A 23219-nucleotide genomic window follows, 5' to 3' on the forward strand; every position below is an offset into this window, starting at 1 on the left:
TCTCGTTTTGTTGGACAATTTTTCCCTGCGGCGATAGCGAAACCCGCTCCCTCGGAGTTGTGACATTTCGACTTTCTCACTCGCTTGCTCTAATAAAACTAATTTGTCCTGTCTTGCTTTTGCTTGCGCGTTGTTGGAGTTCAGTGGCATTGATTGTCGTCGTCGCGGCATAGACTTCCCTTGTTCGTCACTATTCAATTTTTCATCTGATAATTTGCCTTTTATCCTCCGCAATTCGTCATGTCTCCCGCCATTGCTGCACCCGCGATCCCCGGATCCGCGTCAAAAGATTTCAAGAAGGAGTCCACCACGGCCCGTTTGTTGGGTTCAGGTATGACTGAAAGATACCATTGAACTATGCTCATTGCCAAATGACTGACTATACAAGGTTCTGCTGGTATTGCTGAGCTGGCTGTCTTCCACCCGGTAATCTCTAGAATTGCGCCTAACTTATTCTCAATCTAACGTTGCCAAAGGTCGACACCATTGCCAAGCGTTTGATGAGCAACCAGGCGAAGGTATGCCCCGAAATCCATGCTTTGAGTCCGCTGAAATTCAGTATTAACTTGGTAATTCAGATCAGCTCCCGTGCGAAACTTAACGAAGTTATCTTCAGGGAGAAGGCACACGCTCCTGTTGGCACCAAGTTCTTCTCTCTATTCCCCGGTCTCGGATATGCTGCGGGTTACAAGGTAGGCCACTACCAATCTCGGTCTCTCATTGACACGCCTGTTGATAATCGAGCAGGTTATGCAACGTGTGTACAAGTATGGCGGTCAACCGTTCATGCGTGACTACTTGGCCAAGAACCACGGTGACAAGTTCGACAATGCTTTCGGAAAGGGCACCGGCAAGGCCATTATGCACGCTACTGCCGGAAGGTATGCGTCTTTACCTGGAACCCACAACCTATGCTTGTCTAACTGATAGCCAGTCTGATCGGTATTGGAGAGATTGTCCTCCTCCCCTTGGATGTTTTGAAGATCAAGCGTCAAACAAACCCTGAGGCTTTCCGCGGCCGTGGTGTCTTCCGCATCGTCGCTGATGAAGGTTTCGGTCTCTACCGAGGCTGGGGTTGGACCGCTGCCCGTAACGCCCCTGGATCTTTCGCTGTAAGTTTCGCTCATACCTCGGTGGTCGGTAGACGGAATACTAAATTTTGACCGCTTGCAGTTGTTCGGTGGTTCCGCTTTCGCCAAGGAGTACCTGTTCAATTTGAGCGACTACAACAAGGCCTCATGGTTCCAAAACTTTGTTGCTTCCATCGCCGGTGCCTCCGCCTCTTTGATCGTCTCTGCTCCTCTCGACGTCATCAAGACCCGTATCCAGAACCGCAACTTTGAGAACCCCGAGAGCGGTTTCCGCATTGTCAGCAGCATGGTTAAGAACGAGGGTGTTACCAGCTTCTTCAAGGGTCTCACGCCGAAGCTGCTCATGACTGGTCCCAAGCTCGTCTTCTCGTTCTGGCTCGCCCAGACCTTGATCCCTGCTTTCGACAAGCTCATTTAAATGACAGCTTTATGCTGAATTCCTTTCCAATTCCAACACATCCACGACTCGGACGCTTGTATGCGACGCTTGTTGCACAGCTGATGACTTGCACAACGGACCTCAACGTATTTTCTGAAACGGCCGCATAGACCGACTATATAGAGAATGCGTCGTACGACAAGCGATCACGAAAGTCCGCATTTCCACCTAATGTAACTTCTCAGCTATAGAAGAGCCGGGCTCGATATAGGCTCCTGGCCCCCCTTCCCCTGTCGAGACTATACTCCATTTTTCTTCTTCCTTTTCTTAGACATGATTATGTCCGGGTAGATTTGCGGGAGCATAATTTAGACCGTTTTTGTATTTTTTATATTTCTTGTTTTAGTCTCTTCAAGCGTTTTGTTTGCGTTATGCATGCTAGATGAGCAATAAAAAGTCTGACTCTTCTCTTTCACTTTGCCTCTTTCTTCTCCCAATCGCCAAGGATGTTGAGCAGCCGCAGATCAATCCAAGCGTGCCAAACCCAAAAAACCATATACAGCCTAGGGAGTCTGACCATGCAGGGCGCCATGATGTTTCCGAAACAGAAAAATGAAATGAGCCAAAAGAAAAAAAAAACATACAACAGCGGGGATTCGCTGGTCGTCACCGACCCAACTACTAGTCCGCCGATTTGAGGCTTATGTATGGCAGAGCGGACGGGATGCCCAGTTCTCCTCAATCTATGGTCGTATGTACTTGTAGGCTCCTTACTACTGATATACATTCCAACGTTGATATCATCTAATGCAGCGGCGGCTGTGCCGTCTGGCGTGGATAGAACACAGTCAAAGTATACAGTTGCTGGATTCAAACAGAATTTTAGATATCAATTTTCATTTCCCAAAATCAATTATTAAAATAATCAAGCAAGTCAATTAGAACTCGTGTTTTCATCTTCTTATCTTTTTCATGGAAAAGAAAAAAGCAAGTTGACATAGAAACACCCACTTGAGCACTTGACATCGAATGTTCGCTGCGCCGGATTTTGCCGCAGTCGCAACTCTGCTTCCGCAGCTTGACTGCCGTCGTTGGCTAACTTAGCTGCCGGCTGAACATAACTGCAAGGTTCCTTCCGATATACATATTCTCTAACTAAACACATTATTTATATCTGCAACACGCGACCTGGTCCGGAGTCACTCAAGCGAAAGAAGAATTACTTTCACGGCATTGGAAAGCTCTTGCAATTCTTCATCCTGCCAAATTGTACGAAGCTTTCTTCTTTCCGCTACCTCGACACGACGATAAATTGATCCGCCGTCTCACCTTTGCGAAATCAACTATATACCCAACGCATACCCAAAAAAGAAGAAGAGGAAATATTTCGATAAGTGTTCCAAGGGGCCGAAAAAAAAAACAAAAGAAACAATCATGTCGGCGGCGTCATACAAGTATATCATTTCAAGGTATGTCGCCGCCTAGCTTATCTATTTCTTCAAAATGCGCGATTGAGCTGTGGGTCGTTCTTCCAAAGGTCAGAGGATATTGGCTCTGGATCTTCTGTGCTTTCTAGATTTGCGGTGCTAGTAGGAGCTGGCTAGGATTCCTACAGTCAAAGCTTTCGATTGTCCTAGAACAACGGAGTGGAAGAGGGACATTCTATCCTGGGCGATTGGGGACAGCGTTGCAAAATGAACAATCAAAGCTGACTTGTTCTTTTGTGAATGTATAGGAGAGTCGACCCGGTTTTTGCACTGGCGATTGGTGTAGCTGCTGCCGGTGTGCGGATACGTCGTGAGGAGAAAGAAAAGGGACATGATGGCTGGCAAGCCCTGGCGTTGGGAATGAGGTACGCTCTTTTGCTCATGATGAGACCAAGTGGGATTGGAATGAGCTCTCTTCGCCTCTTGGATTGTTTTCCTGCGATGGAGTCAGGCTAATTGTAATTTCTTTGATTTTAGGAGAATCGGTGTATCTGAGAGCTTCAGGAGGCAACTGGGTCTAGATGCGCCGCCGACAAAGACCGTTGGAGTAGAGTGATAATCACGGGTGGCTCCACTCGAAGATAGTTCAACAATTCACAGATGGCAGGCTTTGGCAGTAGTCAAGGGAATTCATGAGCGTGAAAAGGCGCAGGCTTTTTGGGAAAACTTATTGCATTCAGATACCAGCAGATAAACCCATTATTATTCGATGAGAAATTAGCAGACATGTTAAAAATTTGGCAGACATTGTGTGGGATAAATCGTTAATCACTAGATATCTCGTCTATGCAATCCCGCTCTCGTCATTGTTGTAACTGACTAACCCCCACCTTGGAGGCTTTGGAAGGAGCCAATCTGTGCGATAGCGAGCTTGATCCACGAGACAGTGGCCATTAAATAAACATGAATCATGAAACCATCCAATGCACAAAGCATAAAGAGCAGAAATCAAAGCCACCAACCCCAAACAAGGAAGAACCGACATCAAACGCAGGCCTGCAGAAGCAAGCACAAGAAGAGCACGGGCGCGGAACAGGAAACCGATATTGACGTGGCCGAGACGGGGAACATTTGTGGTATCAATCATCTAGCACGCGTACTCGTCACCGAACGTGTTCTCGCCAGAGTATCTAAAGCGAGAGTTAGCATTATATGTTTGAGAATGCGGCAAACTGCGGATGTGGGATGCGCGACTAACGTGATGTAGAGGAAACCATCCTCATCCTTGTGCTCTTCGTAGATGCTGCTCATGAGTGCGGCGGTGGGCGGCAAGACCTCGTCAACGAAGATAAAGATTGCCTTCTCAGGGGAGAGCTTGATACGCTTCCGGATCACGTAGACAAACTGACCAACGGTCAAGTCGGCGGGCACGAGATACTTCTTCTTATCGATAGTTGCGATATCTGACTTCTCAACCTTCTCACAGATGACCTAATGAAATGAGCGACACGCAAAGGTCAGTGAAGCTGCTCAATCCATAGCCCGGACGGGTCCGGCCCGGGAAAGGTAGACAAAGAACAGGAAGCATAATGGTGATACGGGGTTATCTTACCGGAATGCGATCGGTATACTTCTGCCTGATACGCTCCGCCTCGGCCTTGCGTTTCTCAAAGGGGTGCTCGTCCTTAAACTTGGAGCGCATGATGATTGACTGGAATGTCAAAAAAGGCTATGGGATGTGGTGATGAAGCTGTTTGGAAGAGCTGGAGGTAGCTAGAAGCTGGAAGTCGTTTGAGAGTAAGAGGTGTGAGTGATGAGGAGTAGGAATGAGAAGATAGAGCGAGCGGCGATGGTGGAGATGATGGAGGCGGTGGAGGTTGGTTGACTAGATGACTACTACTAAGTCCAGGTCGGTAGGCCGGGAGAGCTGGGAGAGCTGATAGAGAGCCCGATTGCTAGAGATAACTTAGGTAGAGAGCAAGAGGGAAGCCTTAGCGTCAGGGTATGACTGAGTGAGGGATGAATGGAGGCGGGCCAGAGTGGCTGATGAGGGGCACTAAACCCAAATAATCCAACGAGGGGTGAACGAAGGGCAGCGAGGGGGGACAAAATGACCACCTTTACCAACTTAAACCACCGTATAGAACACACTCAGTGGGTCGTACCAGATACCTTATCCTTGCCCCAGATACCTTGTATCAACCAAGGTACTCGCTACGCTCATTAGGCGGCAGCCAATCTACGCGACGCGCGCGTACTTTCCCTATGCCACCCTGCTGATTAATGCCGCGAATAACCCTTCTGCACGTCATTGCGAGATTAAGCATCCCAATGTCGACGCATATGAATGATGCCATATTCAAGCGCAACAGAATCAATTCCACAGAGTCACCAGTCAAATCTGAACAAATTGACCGTGTCCATGTTTTGTCTTCACTCTCAGACAATGACGCAGAGATGATGATCATGTGCAATACGAAAGACGTTGTCTCTTGACTAGGCAGCGTGACCAGACAAGTGAACTGTCTAATCATGTGACTCACCTGCTTTTCTTCCTTTCAAATTGATTGCAAATGAATTAATTTGGACTATTGTTGCCTGCAGTTGAATTCTGTTTGGCGATCACTTGAGCAAAGCTCCAGGTCTCAACAAATGCCTTCACAAGCTATATTCCCAGTATGAGAATGCGTGGGGAAGATGTATGATTTCTTCTCAATGCTTCCTCTAGTATTACGTTGTACCAACGTTTAAGCTCTGGGATGACCCTTTGCCCTTTCGATTTAAAATAACATTTTAGGAAAAGAAAGAGTAGAGAGCACAAGAAAGAGAGAACCTTCGATGAGAGAACAATCTGTGCTGAGGGACGGGTATAAGATTCCACCTCGAAGATAGTGAACTGAGGTCTTGATTCCGTAGTATACGAAGAGTAACAAGAATCCGTATCGAAATGATATTGATCAAACTCATTCTTGACTATCATGCCTGGTTCCGTTGATGTTTGAGGATATAAATTGTATGAAAAGTGGAAGTAAATAATTCGTTAAGTTGGACTTCAAATCCTGATATTCCATTTCTGACAGATCATGATAATCATGTTCATAAAACCGTATGTTTTTATTCAAGCAACAACGAACGAAAAATAGTGGCCTTGTCTTCCTGAACAATGAACGGAAATACAAAAGACTACGAAATATCCGCATCAATTCAGGGTCCATGTGTGTAAATACCACTACTACGTGCAGCGGAGACTCCGCGTAAGTAAGCGACCGGAGATGCTGCACCGAACACATCCACTTAAAGTAGATGGAAGGGCCGAAACAGACATCGGAATAGGTCTGGGCTGATTTGACGACTGCGGATCGTGTCGCATCACCCCATAAACAGCCCAGCAACCGGCTGCTTAGCAGACACAACGACAGACCCCTCCCCCCGAGGCATTGGCGTGCCTCTTTCGGTTCTTCCGGTTCAGGGAACAGTCAGTCCAGATTTTCTCAACCGGCGCGCGCGCCGAGAGAGTAGTAGCCGGGGTCACATTTTATAACCAGCACGATGCCCTCCCTCCACGCGGCTGCTGCGGGGGCAGTTCGCACACGGATAACTTCAAGAGCATCATCTGGACGGGTTCTTTTTCCTGAAGGAGGCATTGCTTCAGTTGCATACAAAACCAGCAGCACTTCATCTTCATTGCGCTTCTTCACAAGCTCTCGACCTCGTCACTCTGCGGCGCATACGTCTACTCCTGCTCTACGTTCATCAAGGACGACATTTGCTTCAATTGCCATTGGTGCAGTCTTTGTCGGCAGTCTAGTTTACAGCATGGTATGCAAATATCCCCTTCAATTCCTTGACCAAACCCCAGCTATCCTGATCCTCGGCGTTCAATTTCCCCATGTGCTTCTCAAACGTTAACACTGCCCCGTTTCAAGACTACCCAACCCTTTCAACATCTCGACCCGCCCACCATCGCAGAGCGCGATGCCACAATGAAACGCGAGTCCGGCGTGACCGTCACATCGCCAATGCGTCTGCGCATGGAGCAATTCATCAAGGAGCAACAATCTGAGATTGTGGCCGAGCTATCACGAATTGACGGCAAGCCCTTCAAATTCGACACATGGAACCGCCCCAACGGAGGCGGAGGCATCAGCTGCGTGTTGCAGGAGGGCAACGTGTTTGAAAAAGCGGGAGTCAATATCTCCGTGGTATACGGAACACTACCTCGGCCAGCGATTGAGAAGATGCGCGTCAACCACAAGGCGCTAGACCCAGACGTGGACAGCGTCGAGTTCTTCGCGTCGGGGCTGAGCATGGTGCTGCATCCGCGCAATCCCATGGCGCCCACGGTCCACTTGAACTACCGGTACTTTGAGACGGCAAATGAGGACGGCGAGGCAACGGCATGGTGGTTCGGCGGCGGCTGCGACTTGACTCCCAGCTACCTGTTCGACGAAGACGCGATTCATTTCCACAAGACGATTAAAGAGGCCTGCGATAAGCACGACAAGAGTTACTACCCGCGCTTCAAGAAGTGGTGCGACGAGTACTTTTTCATCAAGCATCGCGGTGAATCCCGTGGCGTGGGCGGCATCTTCTTCGACGATCTCGATGAGACTGAAAAGGATCAGGAGAATCTGTTTTCCTATGTTCAGGACTGCTTGAAGGCTTTCCTCCCTTCCTATGTTCCTATTATTGAGCGCCGCAAGGACATGCCCTTTACTCCGGCCGAGAAGGAATGGCAACAAATAAGACGCGGAAGATACGTCGAGTTTAACTTGATTCATGACCGAGGCACACAGTTTGGTCTGAATACCCCCGGTTCCAGAGTCGAAAGTATCCTGATGAGTCTGCCTTTGACGGCCGAGTGGAAGTATATGCATTCCCCTGAGCCGGGCACTCGCGAGGAGAGACTGTTGAATGTCCTCAAGCAGCCTGTAGAATGGCTCTAAATTACTCTCCCCATTCTCTCTCCGTTCTCCATCCTCCGCTTCTTACTCGTCCCCATCACGGCCCTCCTTCCGTGTAAGCACGCCTACAGTTCAGAATTCATTTGAGCTCTGAGTCCGTTGAGGCCAAAAAGCAGTGCACAGTATCAGGTGCATCGTGTACGGCAACAATCGCTGTACATCACCATCTCTCTAAAAAAAAAATAGACCTGCGTCGAAAAGTCTCACTCCCTTCACTTATACATTTGCCGTCGCAACTGCCTCGAAAAGAATCGCAGCGATAGATCTGGCATGTATCAATTTTCTTGTAATATCTACCTAGGTAGCTCTTGTATATCATGTACTGTACAATAGACTTCTCTTACAAGCATATAATCTTTTGCATGTCGCCTCTATGCGAGCTTGACATGTTCTATTACAATTCCAAATATGTAGAATCGAAAAAAAGGCGCTCTGAATGGGTCGGTGACCAGTGATCATCCGGTCCTGAGAATGAAAAAGACAAAGACTCAAATGGAAATCTCCAGCAAGTATACCATAAGATTAAACCACAAGGTCAAGGGGGATATAAAATTAAAAGGATATTTTACAAAAACCAGCCGCGCTTCTGAGAAATTAATGGCCTTGGGTCCATCTCATCTTCGATGGACGCTTGCGCTTGATGCTGTGAGCAGCTGGCGCTGTTTGTTAAGCCAGCTTTTGGGTGCGTCGTTGCGCCTTTGCACCACGACACTATTTGTTTGTAATCGGCTGGTTAGGTCATACCAAGCCGTTGCAATCAGCGAATTTTCGCGCTGGATGTTTCTCATTTCCTCTCTCAAAGCAGCCTTGTGTACCTTGTTAGCCTCACGTCCTATACGGATATACTCGAGAAATGCTCGTCTTATACTACATACCTCTTGTGCGGACGAATCTGTGCTGCTACTTTCAGCTGCAGATTTTTGTGCATTTTCGACTTGCTTTTCCAGTGACATGATAATCTCATTTTGCTTTTTAATATGCTTTGAGAAGTCAGCAATGCCCGAATATATCATTAGAAATGCAATCTCTACCTCTGACCGCTTGGAAATTCTTTCTCTGTACTCGATTAATTTGGACATCATCTTTCCAATGTGGTCCTCCAACGCGCCTTGACTGCCTTCTTGACCTTCAGCCGCCGCTTTGAGGAGCTCTATTCCTGCCTTGATTTCAGCACTCGCTCGGTCAGACTCTTTTGTCAGCCGATTCGATAATTCTTCTTGCAGAGCTCCCTTTCCAAGCAAAGCCGCATTGAGAAGAGTTTTCTGCACGTCCAAGTCGGATTCTAGGTCTTTGTATCGTCTTTGGAACTGCTCAATCTCATTCGACAATTCCTCTGTCTGAGAACTGTTTGCTTTCTTGACGCCCTCTAGCACTTCCAACCGGTCCTTGTCCACGAGTGATACTAGAAACAATTAGGTCTTATGCTCTACTAAACCTTCCAACCGTCCTCTTACAGTCCGTTTGCGCTGTCAGCAGCTGACGTTTGACATTCGACAGCTCCGTCTTTGCGTCGTTGAGCTCTTTGCTGGTTTTTGCAGCCTCTTCCTTTGCATTTTGCAGTTTTTCGCGAAGTGACAAAAACGTTCGCGCACTAAAAGAGGTGAGTATGTTACTGCCGCAAGGGTCGTGAAGATATATTACCTTCCTGTTGGATCTTCTTGACGGAGCTCGTTCAAAGAAGCCTCAAGTACGAGCTTCTCAGAGTGCACCTCTAGATATTTTCTTTCAAATATTTCAGTTTTTGTCTTTGCATCCTCCAAGAGCTGTTCGAGCAAGAACTTCTCTGGCGAAGTTGATTGCTCACTGAGCTTCTTGATTTCGGCCTTGAGATTATTATTCTCGAGTTTACTGCGTTACGTTAGCAACAGCATTTCAAAGAGTAGACTGAGCAACGTACAGCGCAGAAGAATCTTCTTCGCTTGAAGCAAGTTCGGAATCTAAATTTCCATTTGCTTGTACAAACGGCACGTGGTCCGCCTCCAGCTCCCTTATCCTGTCTTGTTGTTCGGCAAGGAGATCTTGATCTTTTACCAGTTGCTCATTGACTCGATCGAATTTCTGTGCTAAGGTAGATTTCTCAAACTCTAGGCTGCGTTTGATCTTCTGCAGTTCATGAATATCCTGTTCTAGCATCGGCAAGTTTTTCCGGTATTCTGCATTTGCCAGTTGAAGTCCGGCGCACTGTTTCTTGATTGCATCCAGTTCTTTTAAATGTTCATTTGCTTCGTCGAGGTTTTCACGTAATACGTTAACTTCTTTCTCGATCTCTTTGCTCGCCTCGAGTTTTTGCCTAAATCTTTCCGCCATGTTGGCTTTCTTTTCTAGGTCATCCCGTTCGACCTTGACCTCATCAAGCTCATCGCGGAGCTGTTGCAAGCTTCCGTAAGAGGACCGCAAGGAGGTTACCTGTCGCACATGGTTAACAAGGGCAAAATACGAAGCAGTGGAGAAGCTTTTACCGTTTGCTGCAGGTTCTCAACTTTTTCCTCAGAAGCCACAAGCTTGGATTCTTGCGCAGAAATGGTGTCCGACTGCCTTTGCCTTTTGGCGCGTGAGATACCGCCATACAACACTCAATAGTGGAGGATAACCTACACTCTATTCCAAAGCTCTCGCTTTTCGGGATCTTGTCTCGGGCTCTTCAAAGCATCTTCCGCATCCGTTAAGCGTTTTTGGAGGATATCCTATCACCGCTTCAGCTAAAAACCCTCACGCATTCCGATAGCAACTCACGTTATTTTGCTGCAAATGCTCGAGTCGCTTTTGCAGACTAGTGAGGTCTTTTTGCAGTAATTTGTTGTCTCGTGCTAAGTTGTCCTTTTCTGCCATAATTTTTCCGAGCCGTTCCTCGAAGTGCAGCTCCAGGTCGATAACCGGCATGCTGTTCTCGCCGTTGCCTCCTGGTGATGTGGGTGAAACGGGCGTCGCGGCGTCTTCACTGGCCGATTGCATCTGTCCATCGTCAGAACATCAACATCACTGGAACGGCCACCATTATTTCAAGATCTCCAATTTACCTCTTCAATTATGGCCTTGATGGATGCTTGTGTCGGAATGCTTAGCGAAGCTATCTTAGCAATGTTCTGCTCGTTCGTCTTGGGCGATCCAATTGCAGCCATCAGGATGATCTTGAGGAGCTGTTTGTTGATCCAGTCAGCATGGACCGGATTTGTTTTCCAGGGCGGCGAAAAGTACTTTTGTGGCATCTTGGTCCGACGAGCTTGTTGCAATAGCCTTCAAGTCAGGCGCGAGCCCGTTGTTCAAGTTCAAGCTCTGTTTGCAAACATCGCGAATAAAGCTTGTCGTGGCTTTATTTACCTGCTTCACTTCACCATCATTAGCGGGCCAGTAACTGCTGCAGAACGTTATGAGCTTACAATTTTGCCATTTGGCTAGCCAATTGTCTGACCCAGAGACTGGTTGAGGCTCATTTGCAAAATAATCAGGGTCAATGCGTGCTGGAGAAATCGGCCAAAGGTGGCGGGCTAATTAGCTGTTTGAAATTCTATGCCTGAGTATCCCGATGGCACACGTACAACAAACGGCCCATAGAAGAGTGCCATCGGAAAGCTGATCCAACGAGGACACAGTTTGTGACAGAGCGAATGTATTCACCTACAGCAGTATTTCTAGGTAAGCATCTTGGACACGCGCGGTTCAACAAATTGCAAAACAGCAGTTTCCTACCCATTGCAGCAGTGCCTTTGCGGCCGACGGTTTGGAATCCATGGTTCCGAGAGCTAGGATTGCCCCGTTTTAAGGAAAGTCGCAAAGCTGAGGATGAATACTATTTCGGAGCAAAGGAAGCGCCAGGGGCATTCTGAGGCTGGCAAAAGCAGCTGTGAAAAGAGTCACGTCGGGAGCAATCTCATGTTCCCTGTCCAGTAATATTTATGAACGGGTTTGACGTCGCGACTCGACCAAGCGACAAGGTCCACGACCCCGGCGACCCTTGACAGCAGGAAAGTGGAAAGTGCCGGCGTATGGTTATACGCTAGTGACGGTATAAACTCTTGGTGACGCGAACGCGGGGGCCCTTATCAATGTGCATTCCACAAGTACGCTTCTATTCATGTGCATGTCTTTAGCATTACACTGGGTTTCTATCAGACTATCTGCATGCATGTGATTCACAAATACCTGTCACATAGATGGATGCTTAGCCTGGTTTTACCAAAGCCAAAATGAGTATAATCTTTTAGTTGTAGCGTGGATCGTGGAAAGTAACGAAATTAAGCTCTCTTAACCAGTGATAAGCATTCTCAATAATCAAGAAAGTAACTCTCCATGCAGCCAAGGTATGGAAGCAGTACATTCATCATGCACTTCCTTTACCACAAAGGCCTACTCCGTAGTAACTCCACCGCGCTGCCCTCAGTAATAATTCAACAACCCAACCATAAGTATCGATCACGGACTCCCAGATATGCATAACCAGACTTCATAAACAATCAGGATGCACATGGCTTAGTTGTCTCCAATATCGTTGCCTCCGAAGTTGATTCCAACCACTTCGTCATCTTCGATGAATGCATTGTATTTGGTAGACATGCTCTCGACCGTGTCAAACACAGCCGCTGGAGCCTTTGCTGCAAATGCCCTACAAATCGTGAGTTTCCACAGTCGACACATGGTATGTCTCTTGGAGACGGGCCCTGGCTTACTTTATGAGTTCTAGGTGGCAGAGTTAGTATAATCAGCTTGTAGGATGTTTCGAAGGCGGAAGACTTACTGTACTCATGCGTGATGATACCTCCCTATGAAAAGGTCAATGATAGCTCTTGACAGAAAGTGAGACGGATAAAACAGACCGCATCAGTAATTGCTTTCTTTGCTTGTGTCATAACGGAAGCCGGCGTGTCATTTGGGTAGCTCACGATTACGGATCGATCGGATGTCGGAGGTGCAGCACAAACAACAGCGATGAGAAAAGCCAGAACAACAGTAAAGAGATATAGCTTCATTGTAAAATGTCTTGATTCTTCACTTTGAATATTGAATAGAGTTGAATATGAACAACGGTTGATCCAACGTGCCTTCTGAGCAGCGATGACGAAAGCGGATATGGTGAGACTTTGGCATTTTCTGCAAGCGAAGAAGACCATCTATGCAACTCAGTGGTAGCTTGCCCAAAACGGTTTAATTGTGAATCGGCGGGGCTCAAAAGTCGCGGATTTCTCTTATACGACAAGGTTGCAATAATTTTATTTGGCTGTTAGAAATTGAGACTCTTCATCTTCGAAATTTTGAGAAATTGACCCCTTCTTCAGAGTTCCGCATCTCTTTCTGGATAGGCAACTATTGTCTAATATACTGCCTGCGGTACTCGGGAGCAACAGAGTCGGGACCTATTGGTCGGGATTTGCCGCAATTTTCTGGTCACGTGCGCTTGAAATCAGCGACCGCAAGTAATTGCCGCTTGATCAACGACAGTTCCTGCCGCGACATAATCTAACTAAATCATCTTCTTATCATCAAATTCGTTCGTCTTTGGAAGCGTTTTACCCGTTGAATACGTATCGTCCTTGAGCATTCATACTTCTCACGTTCGAATTCGTGGATCTCACGTTTTCCCTGCTTCTTCTATGCCCTTGTGATCGTCGGGCGGCTGGACAGTGTTGAGTGCAACAGAGGTTGGGCTGAAGAGTGTTCAAGGCATCATCAGGAGGGCTGGCTGTCAGCAGGCGAAGGGGCATTATCCTAGTTGAATGCTTGCATCTACCTGTCGTATTCTCATGTCTTTCTCTTTGAAATTAGCTAGCAACGATCCAAGATATTTTTGATCCTTGTCCGCGCAAGAGCAGAGCCTTTGGAGAAGCTGGGCGCTGAAGAGAAAAAGAAAAAACAAGAAACCCTGACAATTCTTGCATATCGCGCAAGTCCCTCAAGCTTGCAGTGCTCGTCAGCTTTCCATCTGTGGATAATCCACTACTTTTCCCGCTATTGTTCCTGAGATCTAACCCATTAGCGTTTCAACTTGCGATATCGCCCATTATGTCTTCGGGATTAGCCTCTGATGAGGTGGCTGAGGATTACAAGAACTCTCTCGAAGATCTCACCCTGAATTCGAGATATGAAATTAGCAATCTAACAGTTATCGCCAAGGAGAATACAGAACATGCGATGGCCATCTCAAGGGTGTTAGAAAACCATATCCGGACCGTAAGCGCTCACCCCTGCATTTAAAACTCTTTGCAGTAAAATCTTTCACAGCGAATTCTTTCAAGGCTCGAATACGGTCGAGAATTCCTTTTATTAATGGCAGCAGACCTTACTAACTGACTAATAGGCACCTCCAAATCGAAAACTCCCTGCGCTTTATGTCCTCGATTCTGTTGTCAAGAACGTAGGCACACCATATACTCTCTTCCTTGGACGAAATCTCTATCAGACTTTTATGAATGCGTATACGCTGGTCGACAATCAGATCCGGAAGAAGTTGGATGAGATGCTGAAAACATGGAAGGAGCCTGTTCCTGGCTCCATGGATACGCGGCCCGTCTTCCCTGTTGAAATCACTCGTAGCATTGAAAATGCATTGATAAAGGCCAAGACAGCTGCAGTACAGCAGCAGCACCAACAAGCAAAAGCTCAACAGGAAATATTGCACCGGGGACGTTCCACTGCCACCCCTCCAATGCATTGGCGCAACACTCCCACGCCCCCGCAAAGTTCTACACCTTTTGCACTTCCATATGGCGCACATGCCTCAGGCGTCCGTTCAGGAAACAATAGCAACCACAATAATAATAATAATAATAACAACAGCAACGGCGTAACGCCGTCATACGGAAATCACAAGGTATGTGCGAGGGGAGGTAAGCAGGATCGATACTGGATAACTGATGACAAGGCGTTGCATCCACAGCAATATCCACAACAATATCCTCCTACACCTTTATCACAGCCTGGCCCTTACCAGCAGCCAACGCAGACTCCGGACACTCTAGATACATTGAATAATGACATTGCTAATTTGATCGATGTCGCGCGCGCTGAATTTGCCACAAATCTATATGACCAAGGCGTACAAACAAGGCTGAAGGCGCTTCTTGACTTGCAAAGCATTTTGCGCAGCCAAAAGTTGCCCCCAGAGCAGATTAAGCTCATCAGAGATCAAGTAGCACAACTTTCTCTCTCTTCCAAGCCTACGCCCATACCAGCTCCTCCAGTCATAAAAGCGCCGGAGCCACCCCAGCCTCCCGCGCCTCAGCCTAATGGGCAGCAACTAGGAGCGTCTTTGCAATCTCTCTTTTCAAGTAACGCACTCGCTGAACTGTTGGCGTCTACGGCTAGGGCTCAGCAGAAGCCGACCCCGCCGCCTGTGCAGTCGGCGTTTTCTACACCGCAACCGCAACTCCCATTTGCGCAGCCACAAGTAGCAGCGGCTCCAGTCCCGCCGGTGGCTACTGAAAATCCATTAGTAGCCTCATTGCGAGCTGCCGGTCTACTTCCCCCCGCAAATGTTCTATCTACAGCAACACCTCCTGCGTTGCCCTTGAATCCCGCCGTATTCCCAATGCCCCCTATTGCCCCTCCTACGATTCCCCTAATGGGCACACCCCCTACTCAATCTGCGACTCCCGCGCGTGCTGCGCTTGCGGAGATTGAAAATGATGTGGAAATGACCACTGCCTCCTTGAAAATGTAAGTATCAAAGTGGGATAAGTTGATTGTTCACGTGCTCACGGATTACAGACCACGCCCTAAACTGATATCTACGTTATATGAAGCTCAGCCAAGCCAATGCACATCATGCGGGCGAAGGTTCCCGACTACGGAGGAAGGCAGAAACAAAAAAGCACGCCACCTTGATTGGCATTTCCGTGTAAATCAACGACTAGTGGACGTTGTTAAACGTGGTCAGAACCGGAGCTGGTATCTTGATGAAATGGTATGTCCAAGATCGGAGCGCTTGTGTGCGAACGTAAAGGTTACTGACCGATTACACTTTTAGGAATGGATTAACTATAAAGAAAATGACGAGGGCCTCAACGACACGAACTCCAATGGGACGGCTGCTGCGGGTTCAGCTGAAGCAACCTCGGCAAAATCGAAGAAAGATCTTAAGAATCAGTACATTGCTGCTCCCAGCGACCCGGCCCTGGCTAATGTCAGTTGCCCTATTTGTCAGGAACGATTCGAGACTGTGTGGCATGATGGCGCGCAGGAATGGGTCTGGATGGATGCCGTACGTGTTGGTGGCAGGACCTATCACGCAAGCTGTTTTGCGGAGGCTACTAAGGATGGAAGAGGAGGTACTCCAGCTCGAGATGCCACCCCTGAGCCTGTACTCGGAAAGCGAAAAGCAGAGGTACGATCTCAATTTTATAGAAAATTTTGTTCTTTCAAACGAAGCTAATCTTGGTAATTACAGGATGGCGATCTTAACGCTTTACGTGCGCGGATCAAGAAAGAAAACATCCCCTAACGCTTTCTGTCCATTACATCTGTTTGAAACTTTGCATTGGCCTTATTTCTGCGTGAGCGTTGCTATGCATTACTGGTGTTTGGTGTTTTTATGAGCATGGGGTTTGTCTAGATTTCCCCCCATGTCTGGGGTTTGCTTTGGGTTAGCATTTCATATGTGGATTCGGGACTTATTAAGGGCGTGAAAACGCTCAAGATAGCGAAAGCATCATAGTGTGAGCAAAAATTTCATGGATTGAAGAGGCTGGTTTCAGTCAAATAAGTTAGAAAAGCAATCAGATGGCTTGTGCAGTGTCTTGATTTTGAATTGCTCTTTGTATTTGATTCAACTCTCATAAATTTTTATCAATTTCATCAAAAAAATATGTATAAATCAAATATTGTGTCCGGAAACTCAAGAATCATTGAACCGTGCTAAATGTTATGTCAACTACTTCACGCCAAGCTTATAGTAGTCCATGAAAATACGAAATACAAACAATTTCATAACATCCAGCAAAAAAAATTCATTCCACTATCAACTGTTAGAGGTGTAATTCTATCTGAGTCCATCTAGGTCATTGACTCGGGGCATGTCTAGCCGAGGGGTAACGGTAAGTTGCGAACTAATGAGATCATACAGTGATAGCTCCCCACTGTTGATAGCGGGGCACAACAGATAGATATGCGCAGCACTTGCTGTCAGATTAAATGCCAACTGCTCAATCCTATATTTCAACAAAAGAAAACCAAAGCACTGAACTGAGCCTAGACCTTGTCATTTAAAGTATTATTTGACCTATATATTCATTTCAAAATGTCTTCGAAATCATATACCCTTCGTTGGGGAATCCTAGGTAAGTCGCCGTTTGTCCCGATAAGCTACGTTTCGATTGAATTATGATACTGTCATGAGCTGCTGAGCTCTGGTCTCTGTATCTATCCTTACTCCTGCGGGAAATGAAAGAAGAGTTGCGGTATTAATGCTAATATATTTTCTTTTGACAGCTACTGGTGGGATCGCAAAAAGTAAGCTTCAGTTTCAAATTTTAGCTTCAGTCATAGTAGCCTCCTGACAAGTTCAATTCCTATCAATTTCATTAAATTCAAGCTGGCCTCTTCCTGCTAGACTTCTCTAGCATTATTACTGCTGTCTGAAAATTTACAATCTTCCTTGATATTGCTTGTGTCATTCATCACAAAGGAGAAAGATTCTCTTCCCTTACAAGCTCATTAACTCTGTCAACTGCATCACCCCATCCTCCCTCTACTAAGGCATACTTCCATCCAATTTTCCAAAATCCATGGATTCCCAGACCGTTGCCTACACGATACCCTGTCTTGTTTGTGTCTTATTTAATAACAGATGAATGCGCAACCACAAACTCACACTACTTTGCAATCCTCAGCATTCACAACAGACCTTCTGGTCAACCCTACAACCCGCGACGTACACGATGTCACCCATGCCGTCGTCGCCGCTGCATCATCCACTTCCGCCGAACGCGCACGATCATTCCTCTCAGACTGCGGCGCTCCCTCTAGTGCCGCCGCATATGGATCCTATGCCGAGCTCGTGGCCGATCCAAACATTGACATCATCTACGTTGCGACGCCGCACTCGCATCATTTCCAAAACGCCATGTTATGTCTCAAAGCAGGCAAAAACGTGCTCTGCGAAAAGCCGTTGACTGTCAATGCCGCACAGACGAAGAAACTCGTGGCAACGGCAAAGCAAAAGGGCGTGTTCCTCATGGAAGCCGTGTGGACTCGATTCTTCCCCGCGACAAAACAGGTCCAGCAGCTGGTCACCGAGGGCGCAATTGGGCCAGTCAGACGCATAGTTGCGGATTTCAGCATGCATTCTGATGTGGAAAAGGAGTGGAAAGATAGCCATCGGCTCTTGAATATGGATTTGGCTGGTGGCGCTCTGTTGGATTTGGGCGTGTATCCTATAAACTGGGTTTTCCAGATCTTATATCACCTCCAGTCCTCTCCTTCTACATCTTCGCATTCGACGCAGCCGTCATCCCAGAATCCTCTCCCACCAACAGTCACGTCGTCCATGACAAAATACGCTCCCACGGGCTGCGACGAAAACACCACTGTTCTCATGACGTTTCCTGGCTACAATGGCGGCTCGCAGGGCATCGCAACGACATCACTCAGGACATCTAGCGAGACCGGCCCGTCCGTTCGTATCTACGGCGACAAAGGCGAGATCCAAATCGATGGATTGCCCTGCCACCCAGACAATTACCGCCTTATCACAGTCAATCCCGGGGAGGGAAGTGTGAGTAGACAGCCAAAGGAGGTACGTTTTCCAGTGCCAGGGGGTGGAAAAGGCATGTTCTACGAAGCGGATGAATGCGCGCGATGTTTGCGCGACGGACGCAAGGAGAGTGAGAGTATCGGCTGGATGGAAAGTATCGCCATCATGGAGACAATGGATGAGGTGAGGAGGCAGAATGGACTGGTGTATCCCGAGAGAATCGAGAGTGCAGAGTATCCTCTCGAGGGATTCTAGAGAGTTTGAAACTGCAAAGACGTTTGGTGAAGGGTGTGAGGGGAACAGTTGGGGAAGAAATGGAAAGGGGAATGGGAAAGAGAATTGAAGCTAAAATAGCTATAATTGAAGAAGTAAATCGAAAGAAGAGACAGCGCTGAGAAGGAACTCGATGTAAAAGTAGTAAAATGATGGATGCATAGAGATTATATATCATATTACATACATCAGCATTCAAATAAATAAATGAAAAAATGGACAAAATATATCTAGCGGTAGCTCAACTGGTATGGCTGGAATGCTTTTTCTCTTCTGCGGGAAAATGCCCAGAGAAGAGGGGAGAAATATCACAGATTCCACCAGATCACGTCCGAATATTGAAAATTACCGAAAACTCATATGCCCCCGTTCTGTCACAGGATTGGCACAATGATAAATGACGAAAATCGGGCCAGTGAAATTCCAGCAGAGCGCGAATTGATCGCTCGCTGAAGTAGCCAGCCATAATACATGATGATCATATTGGCAGGCGCGAGCGAACGTGACGGTCCGAGGCTATTCAGAGTCCAAAAGAGCAGTCCCGATAACTGAGCCGCTGCTTATTCGCTCCTGCCTTCCCCAGTCCGACTTCTCGCTCTATTCCGGGAATTCACGGAAATTTAGTTCTTCAGGCCAATCTTGGTCAGGATGCCAGGACTCGTCTCGGGCACCTGGCCGAAGACACCAAGCAAGCTCTTCCAGACCTGGCCGGGCTCCTGGCTAGCATCAATGGGCCGCCAGATACCGGACTTCTGGTAGTAGCTGACGACGGGGTTGGTCTGATCGTGGTAGGTAGCGAGACGCTTCTTGAGGACTTCCTCATTGTCATCGGAACGCTGGATCAGAGGCTCGCCGGTCACATCGTCCTTCATAGACGCCTTGGGCGGGTTGAAGATCTTGTGGTATGAGCGGCCAGAGGCGGGGTGGATCAAACGGCCAGTGATGCGCGACACGAGGAGCGCATCGTCAATCTGGAGCTCAACGGCGTGCTGCAGCTTCTCCTTTCGCAGCTCGAGCATGTCATCCAGTCGCTCGGCCTGGGCGACGGTACGGGGGAAACCGTCAAGGATGAAGCTGTTACATGTTAGCCTGGTTGATCATGGAGTGTAGACGGCAGTAAGGGCAATGAGAGCATCAAATGCAAAGGCCCGAGATTTGCTTCAGGGATATGAGAAGGAGATAATGATGGACGACTGCTTCGTCCGATTTTTTAAGATGTTGAGCAGTACCCGACATCTGCGCTCCGCGGAAATGCATAGGACAGAGAAGAGGTGAACATACCCGTTCTTGCACTCAGTGTTGTTCTCGAGCTGGTCCTTAATCATGTTAACCATGATCGCATCGCTGACAAGACCGCCCTGGTCCATGATCTTCTTGGCTTCCCGACCCAAGCTGGTCTTCTTCGCGACCTGCTCACGGAGCATGTCACCAGTGGCCTTGATTGCAAATCAAATTAGCGTTATTTTTCACGGGCATTGGAAAACAAGACAATTGGATTCAAGCCTCACCAAATGGCAAACACAGAACTTGTCCTTGATTCTAGGAGCCTGAGTGCCCTTGCCTAAACGCATATCTTGTCAGCCTCCGCTCATCCGAAGCAGCTTCTACCAGGATTATATCATCCCCCACAATTGCTCCGAGAAACGTACCAGCACCAGGAGGACCCATAAGGATCATGCGGATAGACGAGGGAGCGATCAACTGCGAGGGAGACGCATTTCCGAGCTTGGACTCAAGGTCATTGACGCGGCTCTCCAGCTTGTGGACGAGGTCCTTCAGAGCGTGGACAGCGTCGTCGGTAGTCGGGGCCATTTTCTTAGCTGGAAGAATGGGAATTGAAACCTAATTAAGGTTGCAATGGGAGATTGTCTCCTTGGGAATGGGTGAAGAAGAAGGAGGGAGAGGGGCGAAGAGGTCAATTCAACGGCAGCTTGGGGGCTGGAGTTGAATGATTAAATATCGCGAAAAGCGTTTAGTTGAGATATAGCAGGTCTGGGGGGTTGTACTGCTTGTTGCCGCTACAAGTAAACTATCGGCTAAAGCCAGCAACGTGCCGGGGGAGTTTCCATGGCCGCAGCTCCTTTGGTCCTAAAGTGATCGCTCGGTTGCTGTCCGGAGTAGAAATCGAGGCGTGCCATAATCAATAATTAAATAGAGCTACATGTTCTTTAAAGTATAAGAACGGGCCGTCCGATCCTCGGCTTGATCGAGACTACTTACTAGATTACAGCACATGGCAGTAAAAAGAAGAAAGAGAGTGAGACGGAAATCGCTTGATCTCATTTCTCTCATTCGTATGATCATGAGGCTCTTGACAACAAGGATGTGGATTTAGACAGGGGAGCTCTACTTGTTCTGCTAGCGATGACGGAAGATCTGCTCCAGGTATGTCCTGATGTTAGTAAAATAACTCTGATTCTGGGCCACTACAAATTCATTATTCCCACGCACTCTCTGCGCGACTTTCCTACGTAAGGTATTCATCCATCCGGATACCCGCCAGTCTTTTCTAAGACAGACAGAAAAAGCAAGTAATTTATGCTTAATTGCCTATCAATCGCAAAAGACTATTCGATCATGTTTAGAATAAACACTGTTTTCTCTCCATTGGACAATCGTTCCACATGCTTCTGAACACATAAATAAATCTGATCAGAGTAGCAACATGGTCGATTATGTAAGCTAGCTCAGTCTAATCACGTGATAGTATGGCACTATGCCCAATGAGGTTGATGAAGCTCTCCCATACGTCGACGGCCATAGTAGAGAGGTAGCACATAGCAGTCCTAATCGTCTATTGTAATATCACACTTGAGCTCACCTTTGACGCATTCAGTTATTTACATAGATTAGCTGGCTTATTCCAGTTTCGGGAGACTGCAAAACAATTTCCTACGCTTCCAGTCTCAGTTTCAGTCTCATCATGCCCGCGACGACAGCGGAGACGCTGTCTCTCGTGACGCGAACCGTTTCAGTGGCACCGTTGGTCCTCCTCTCCGCCGCCGACCATTACGGACGTTCAGCAAAGGGTACCCGCAAGCGGGTTGTCGGTGTGCTTCTTGGCCAGAACACTGGCAACAATGTCAGAGTATCAAACAGTTTTGCCGGTATGTACAATGCTTTTCCCGACTACATCTTACTGAATCTCGTATCATCTGTTGCTGACAAACATTCTCCAGTGCCATTTGAGGAGGACGAGAAGGATCCATCAGTGTGGTTCTTGGACCACAATTACGTTGAGGGGATGAATGAAATGTTCAAAAAAGTCAACGCCCGCGAGAAACTCATCGGATGGTACCACTCTGGTCCGAAGCTGCGGGCGTCGGATCTCGAAATCAACGAGCTTTTCAAGCGCTACACTCCCAATCCTCTACTTGTCATCATCGACGTTCAGCCAAAAGAAGTTGGTGTACCGACGGACGCATATTTTGCAGTGGAGGAGATCAAGGACGTGAGTCGCTGGGGATGGCGTAAATTCGAGAAGCGAGAACATGGAAGCTGACATATTGTAATTATTAGGACGGAACGACAACGGCCAAGACCTTTGTTCACACGCCCTCTATCATCGAAGCAGAGGAGGCAGAAGAGATTGGCGTGGAACATCTTCTACGTGACATTCGTGACGTGGCTGTCGGCACACTTTCCACTCGCATAACATCTCAGCTACAATCCTTGCAGGGCTTGCATCTTCGATTACGAGACATTGGACAGTATTTGCAAAAGGTGCTGGACAAAGAACTTCCCGTCAATCACGCCATTCTTGGAAACCTGCAAGATGTCTTCAACCTCCTTCCCAACCTATCGACGCCCAAGACACCCTCAGTTGTAGGCGGAAACGATTCTGCGCTGACGGAAAATAACGAGCTCGCCAAGGCCATGAGTGTAAAAACCAATGATCAGCTCATGACCATCTACCTAAGCAGTCTGATACGAGCAATTACGGCTTTCCACGATCTGATCGAAAACAAGATCCAGAATCGGCAACAGCAGGATGAAGCGGACGCAAAGAAGGAAGAGCACGAGGCGAGGAAAGACGAGATCAAGAAGGAGAAGGCCAACGGCGTGAACAATGTCGAGACCAAAGAGGGTAGCAAAGACGACAAGAAGAGCAGCTAATTGATATGTCGGATCGGATTTATATTCACGTTTATCGCGCTGTGGATCTCAGGCGTCCTTGAGCATTTGCGTCTCTACAGTGGTGGCGATATATTTCTCTATGCATTTTTCTTACGCCATTTTTTCCCCTTTATCCAACAAATCATGTTTTCTTTGTAATATAGATGCAGACCATGGCTAAATGGAGCATATGGTTTACAATACAATACCTTCAAGAGGTGAAAAGACGGGATCCTTTCATCCCTAAACAGCGGAATGATACTATTGATAATGTCTCAACGTGAAGCA

The 23219-nt window shown here is 47.5% G+C and overlaps 10 protein-coding genes across 10 annotated transcripts; 6 read left to right on the forward strand and 4 right to left on the reverse strand.

Moving 5' to 3' along the window:
- The first annotated feature begins 77 nt into the window (after window positions 1-77).
- L228DRAFT_177309 (mitochondrial carrier) lies at window positions 78-1895 on the forward strand. The gene is made up of 7 exons (XM_018329526.1): window positions 78-331; window positions 389-426; window positions 477-518; window positions 579-692; window positions 748-881; window positions 935-1112; window positions 1174-1895. The coding sequence occupies exons 1-7, from the start codon at window positions 241-243 to the stop codon at window positions 1507-1509; spliced, it is 933 nt and encodes a 310-aa protein (XP_018186245.1). The 5' UTR covers window positions 78-240; the 3' UTR covers window positions 1510-1895.
- A 705-nt stretch (window positions 1896-2600) lies between these two features.
- Window positions 2601-3513, forward strand: L228DRAFT_284636 (hypothetical protein; the record flags this gene model as incomplete). Its single annotated transcript, XM_018336247.1, has 3 exons — window positions 2601-2939; window positions 3206-3322; window positions 3435-3513. Exons 1-3 carry the CDS (start codon window positions 2905-2907, stop codon window positions 3511-3513), a joined length of 231 nt encoding a protein of 76 aa, XP_018186246.1. The 5' UTR covers window positions 2601-2904.
- Window positions 3514-4044: 531 nt separating this feature from the next.
- Window positions 4045-4599, reverse strand: L228DRAFT_213271 (light chain 3; the record flags this gene model as incomplete). The annotated part of the gene is made up of 3 exons (XM_018329976.1): window positions 4045-4087; window positions 4156-4388; window positions 4510-4599. 3 exons carry the CDS (start codon window positions 4597-4599, stop codon window positions 4045-4047), a joined length of 366 nt encoding a protein of 121 aa, XP_018186247.1.
- A 1992-nt stretch (window positions 4600-6591) lies between these two features.
- Window positions 6592-8231, forward strand: L228DRAFT_249480 (Coproporphyrinogen oxidase). The gene has a single exon (XM_018333099.1). The coding sequence runs from the start codon at window positions 6881-6883 to the stop codon at window positions 7841-7843; it is 963 nt and encodes a 320-aa protein (XP_018186248.1). The 5' UTR covers window positions 6592-6880; the 3' UTR covers window positions 7844-8231.
- Window positions 8232-8327: 96 nt separating this feature from the next.
- On the reverse strand, window positions 8328-10480 carry L228DRAFT_177435 (hypothetical protein). Its single transcript, XM_018329527.1, has 7 exons — window positions 10321-10480; window positions 9759-10267; window positions 9503-9709; window positions 9316-9452; window positions 8893-9263; window positions 8737-8841; window positions 8328-8667 (listed from the first exon to the last, which is right to left on the reverse strand). Exons 2-7 carry the CDS (start codon window positions 10166-10168, stop codon window positions 8476-8478), a joined length of 1422 nt encoding a protein of 473 aa, XP_018186249.1. The 5' UTR covers window positions 10169-10267; window positions 10321-10480; the 3' UTR covers window positions 8328-8475.
- A 1584-nt stretch (window positions 10481-12064) lies between these two features.
- L228DRAFT_249483 (hypothetical protein) lies at window positions 12065-12911 on the reverse strand. Its single transcript, XM_018333100.1, has 4 exons — window positions 12673-12911; window positions 12594-12618; window positions 12526-12535; window positions 12065-12461 (listed from the first exon to the last, which is right to left on the reverse strand). The coding sequence occupies exons 1-4, from the start codon at window positions 12823-12825 to the stop codon at window positions 12329-12331; spliced, it is 321 nt and encodes a 106-aa protein (XP_018186250.1). The 5' UTR covers window positions 12826-12911; the 3' UTR covers window positions 12065-12328.
- An 862-nt stretch (window positions 12912-13773) lies between these two features.
- Window positions 13774-16627, forward strand: L228DRAFT_249485 (hypothetical protein). Its single transcript, XM_018333101.1, has 6 exons — window positions 13774-14023; window positions 14151-14663; window positions 14730-15508; window positions 15560-15755; window positions 15819-16175; window positions 16239-16627. The coding sequence occupies exons 1-6, from the start codon at window positions 13856-13858 to the stop codon at window positions 16290-16292; spliced, it is 2067 nt and encodes a 688-aa protein (XP_018186251.1). The 5' UTR covers window positions 13774-13855; the 3' UTR covers window positions 16293-16627.
- Window positions 16628-17021: 394 nt separating this feature from the next.
- L228DRAFT_177484 (NADP:D-xylose dehydrogenase) lies at window positions 17022-18969 on the forward strand. The gene is made up of 3 exons (XM_018329528.1): window positions 17022-17127; window positions 17279-17299; window positions 17680-18969. Exons 1-3 carry the CDS (start codon window positions 17088-17090, stop codon window positions 18795-18797), a joined length of 1179 nt encoding a protein of 392 aa, XP_018186252.1. The 5' UTR covers window positions 17022-17087; the 3' UTR covers window positions 18798-18969.
- Window positions 18970-19492: 523 nt separating this feature from the next.
- L228DRAFT_197688 (adenylate kinase 1) lies at window positions 19493-20627 on the reverse strand (the record flags this gene model as incomplete). Its single annotated transcript, XM_018329614.1, has 4 exons — window positions 19493-19889; window positions 20097-20251; window positions 20324-20376; window positions 20465-20627. Coding segments are annotated over 4 exons (768 nt in total), but the record flags the coding sequence as incomplete, so codon positions are not given.
- A 976-nt stretch (window positions 20628-21603) lies between these two features.
- L228DRAFT_249489 (putative 26S proteasome regulatory particle subunit Rpn8) lies at window positions 21604-23195 on the forward strand. Its single transcript, XM_018333102.1, has 3 exons — window positions 21604-21922; window positions 21995-22266; window positions 22335-23195. The coding sequence occupies exons 1-3, from the start codon at window positions 21739-21741 to the stop codon at window positions 22929-22931; spliced, it is 1053 nt and encodes a 350-aa protein (XP_018186254.1). The 5' UTR covers window positions 21604-21738; the 3' UTR covers window positions 22932-23195.
- Window positions 23196-23219: the final 24 nt, after the last annotated feature.

Source organism: Xylona heveae, assembly GCF_001619985.1.
Source record: "Xylona heveae TC161 unplaced genomic scaffold L228scaffold_9, whole genome shotgun sequence".
Taxonomy (NCBI): Eukaryota; Fungi; Ascomycota; class Xylonomycetes; order Xylonales; family Xylonaceae; genus Xylona; species Xylona heveae.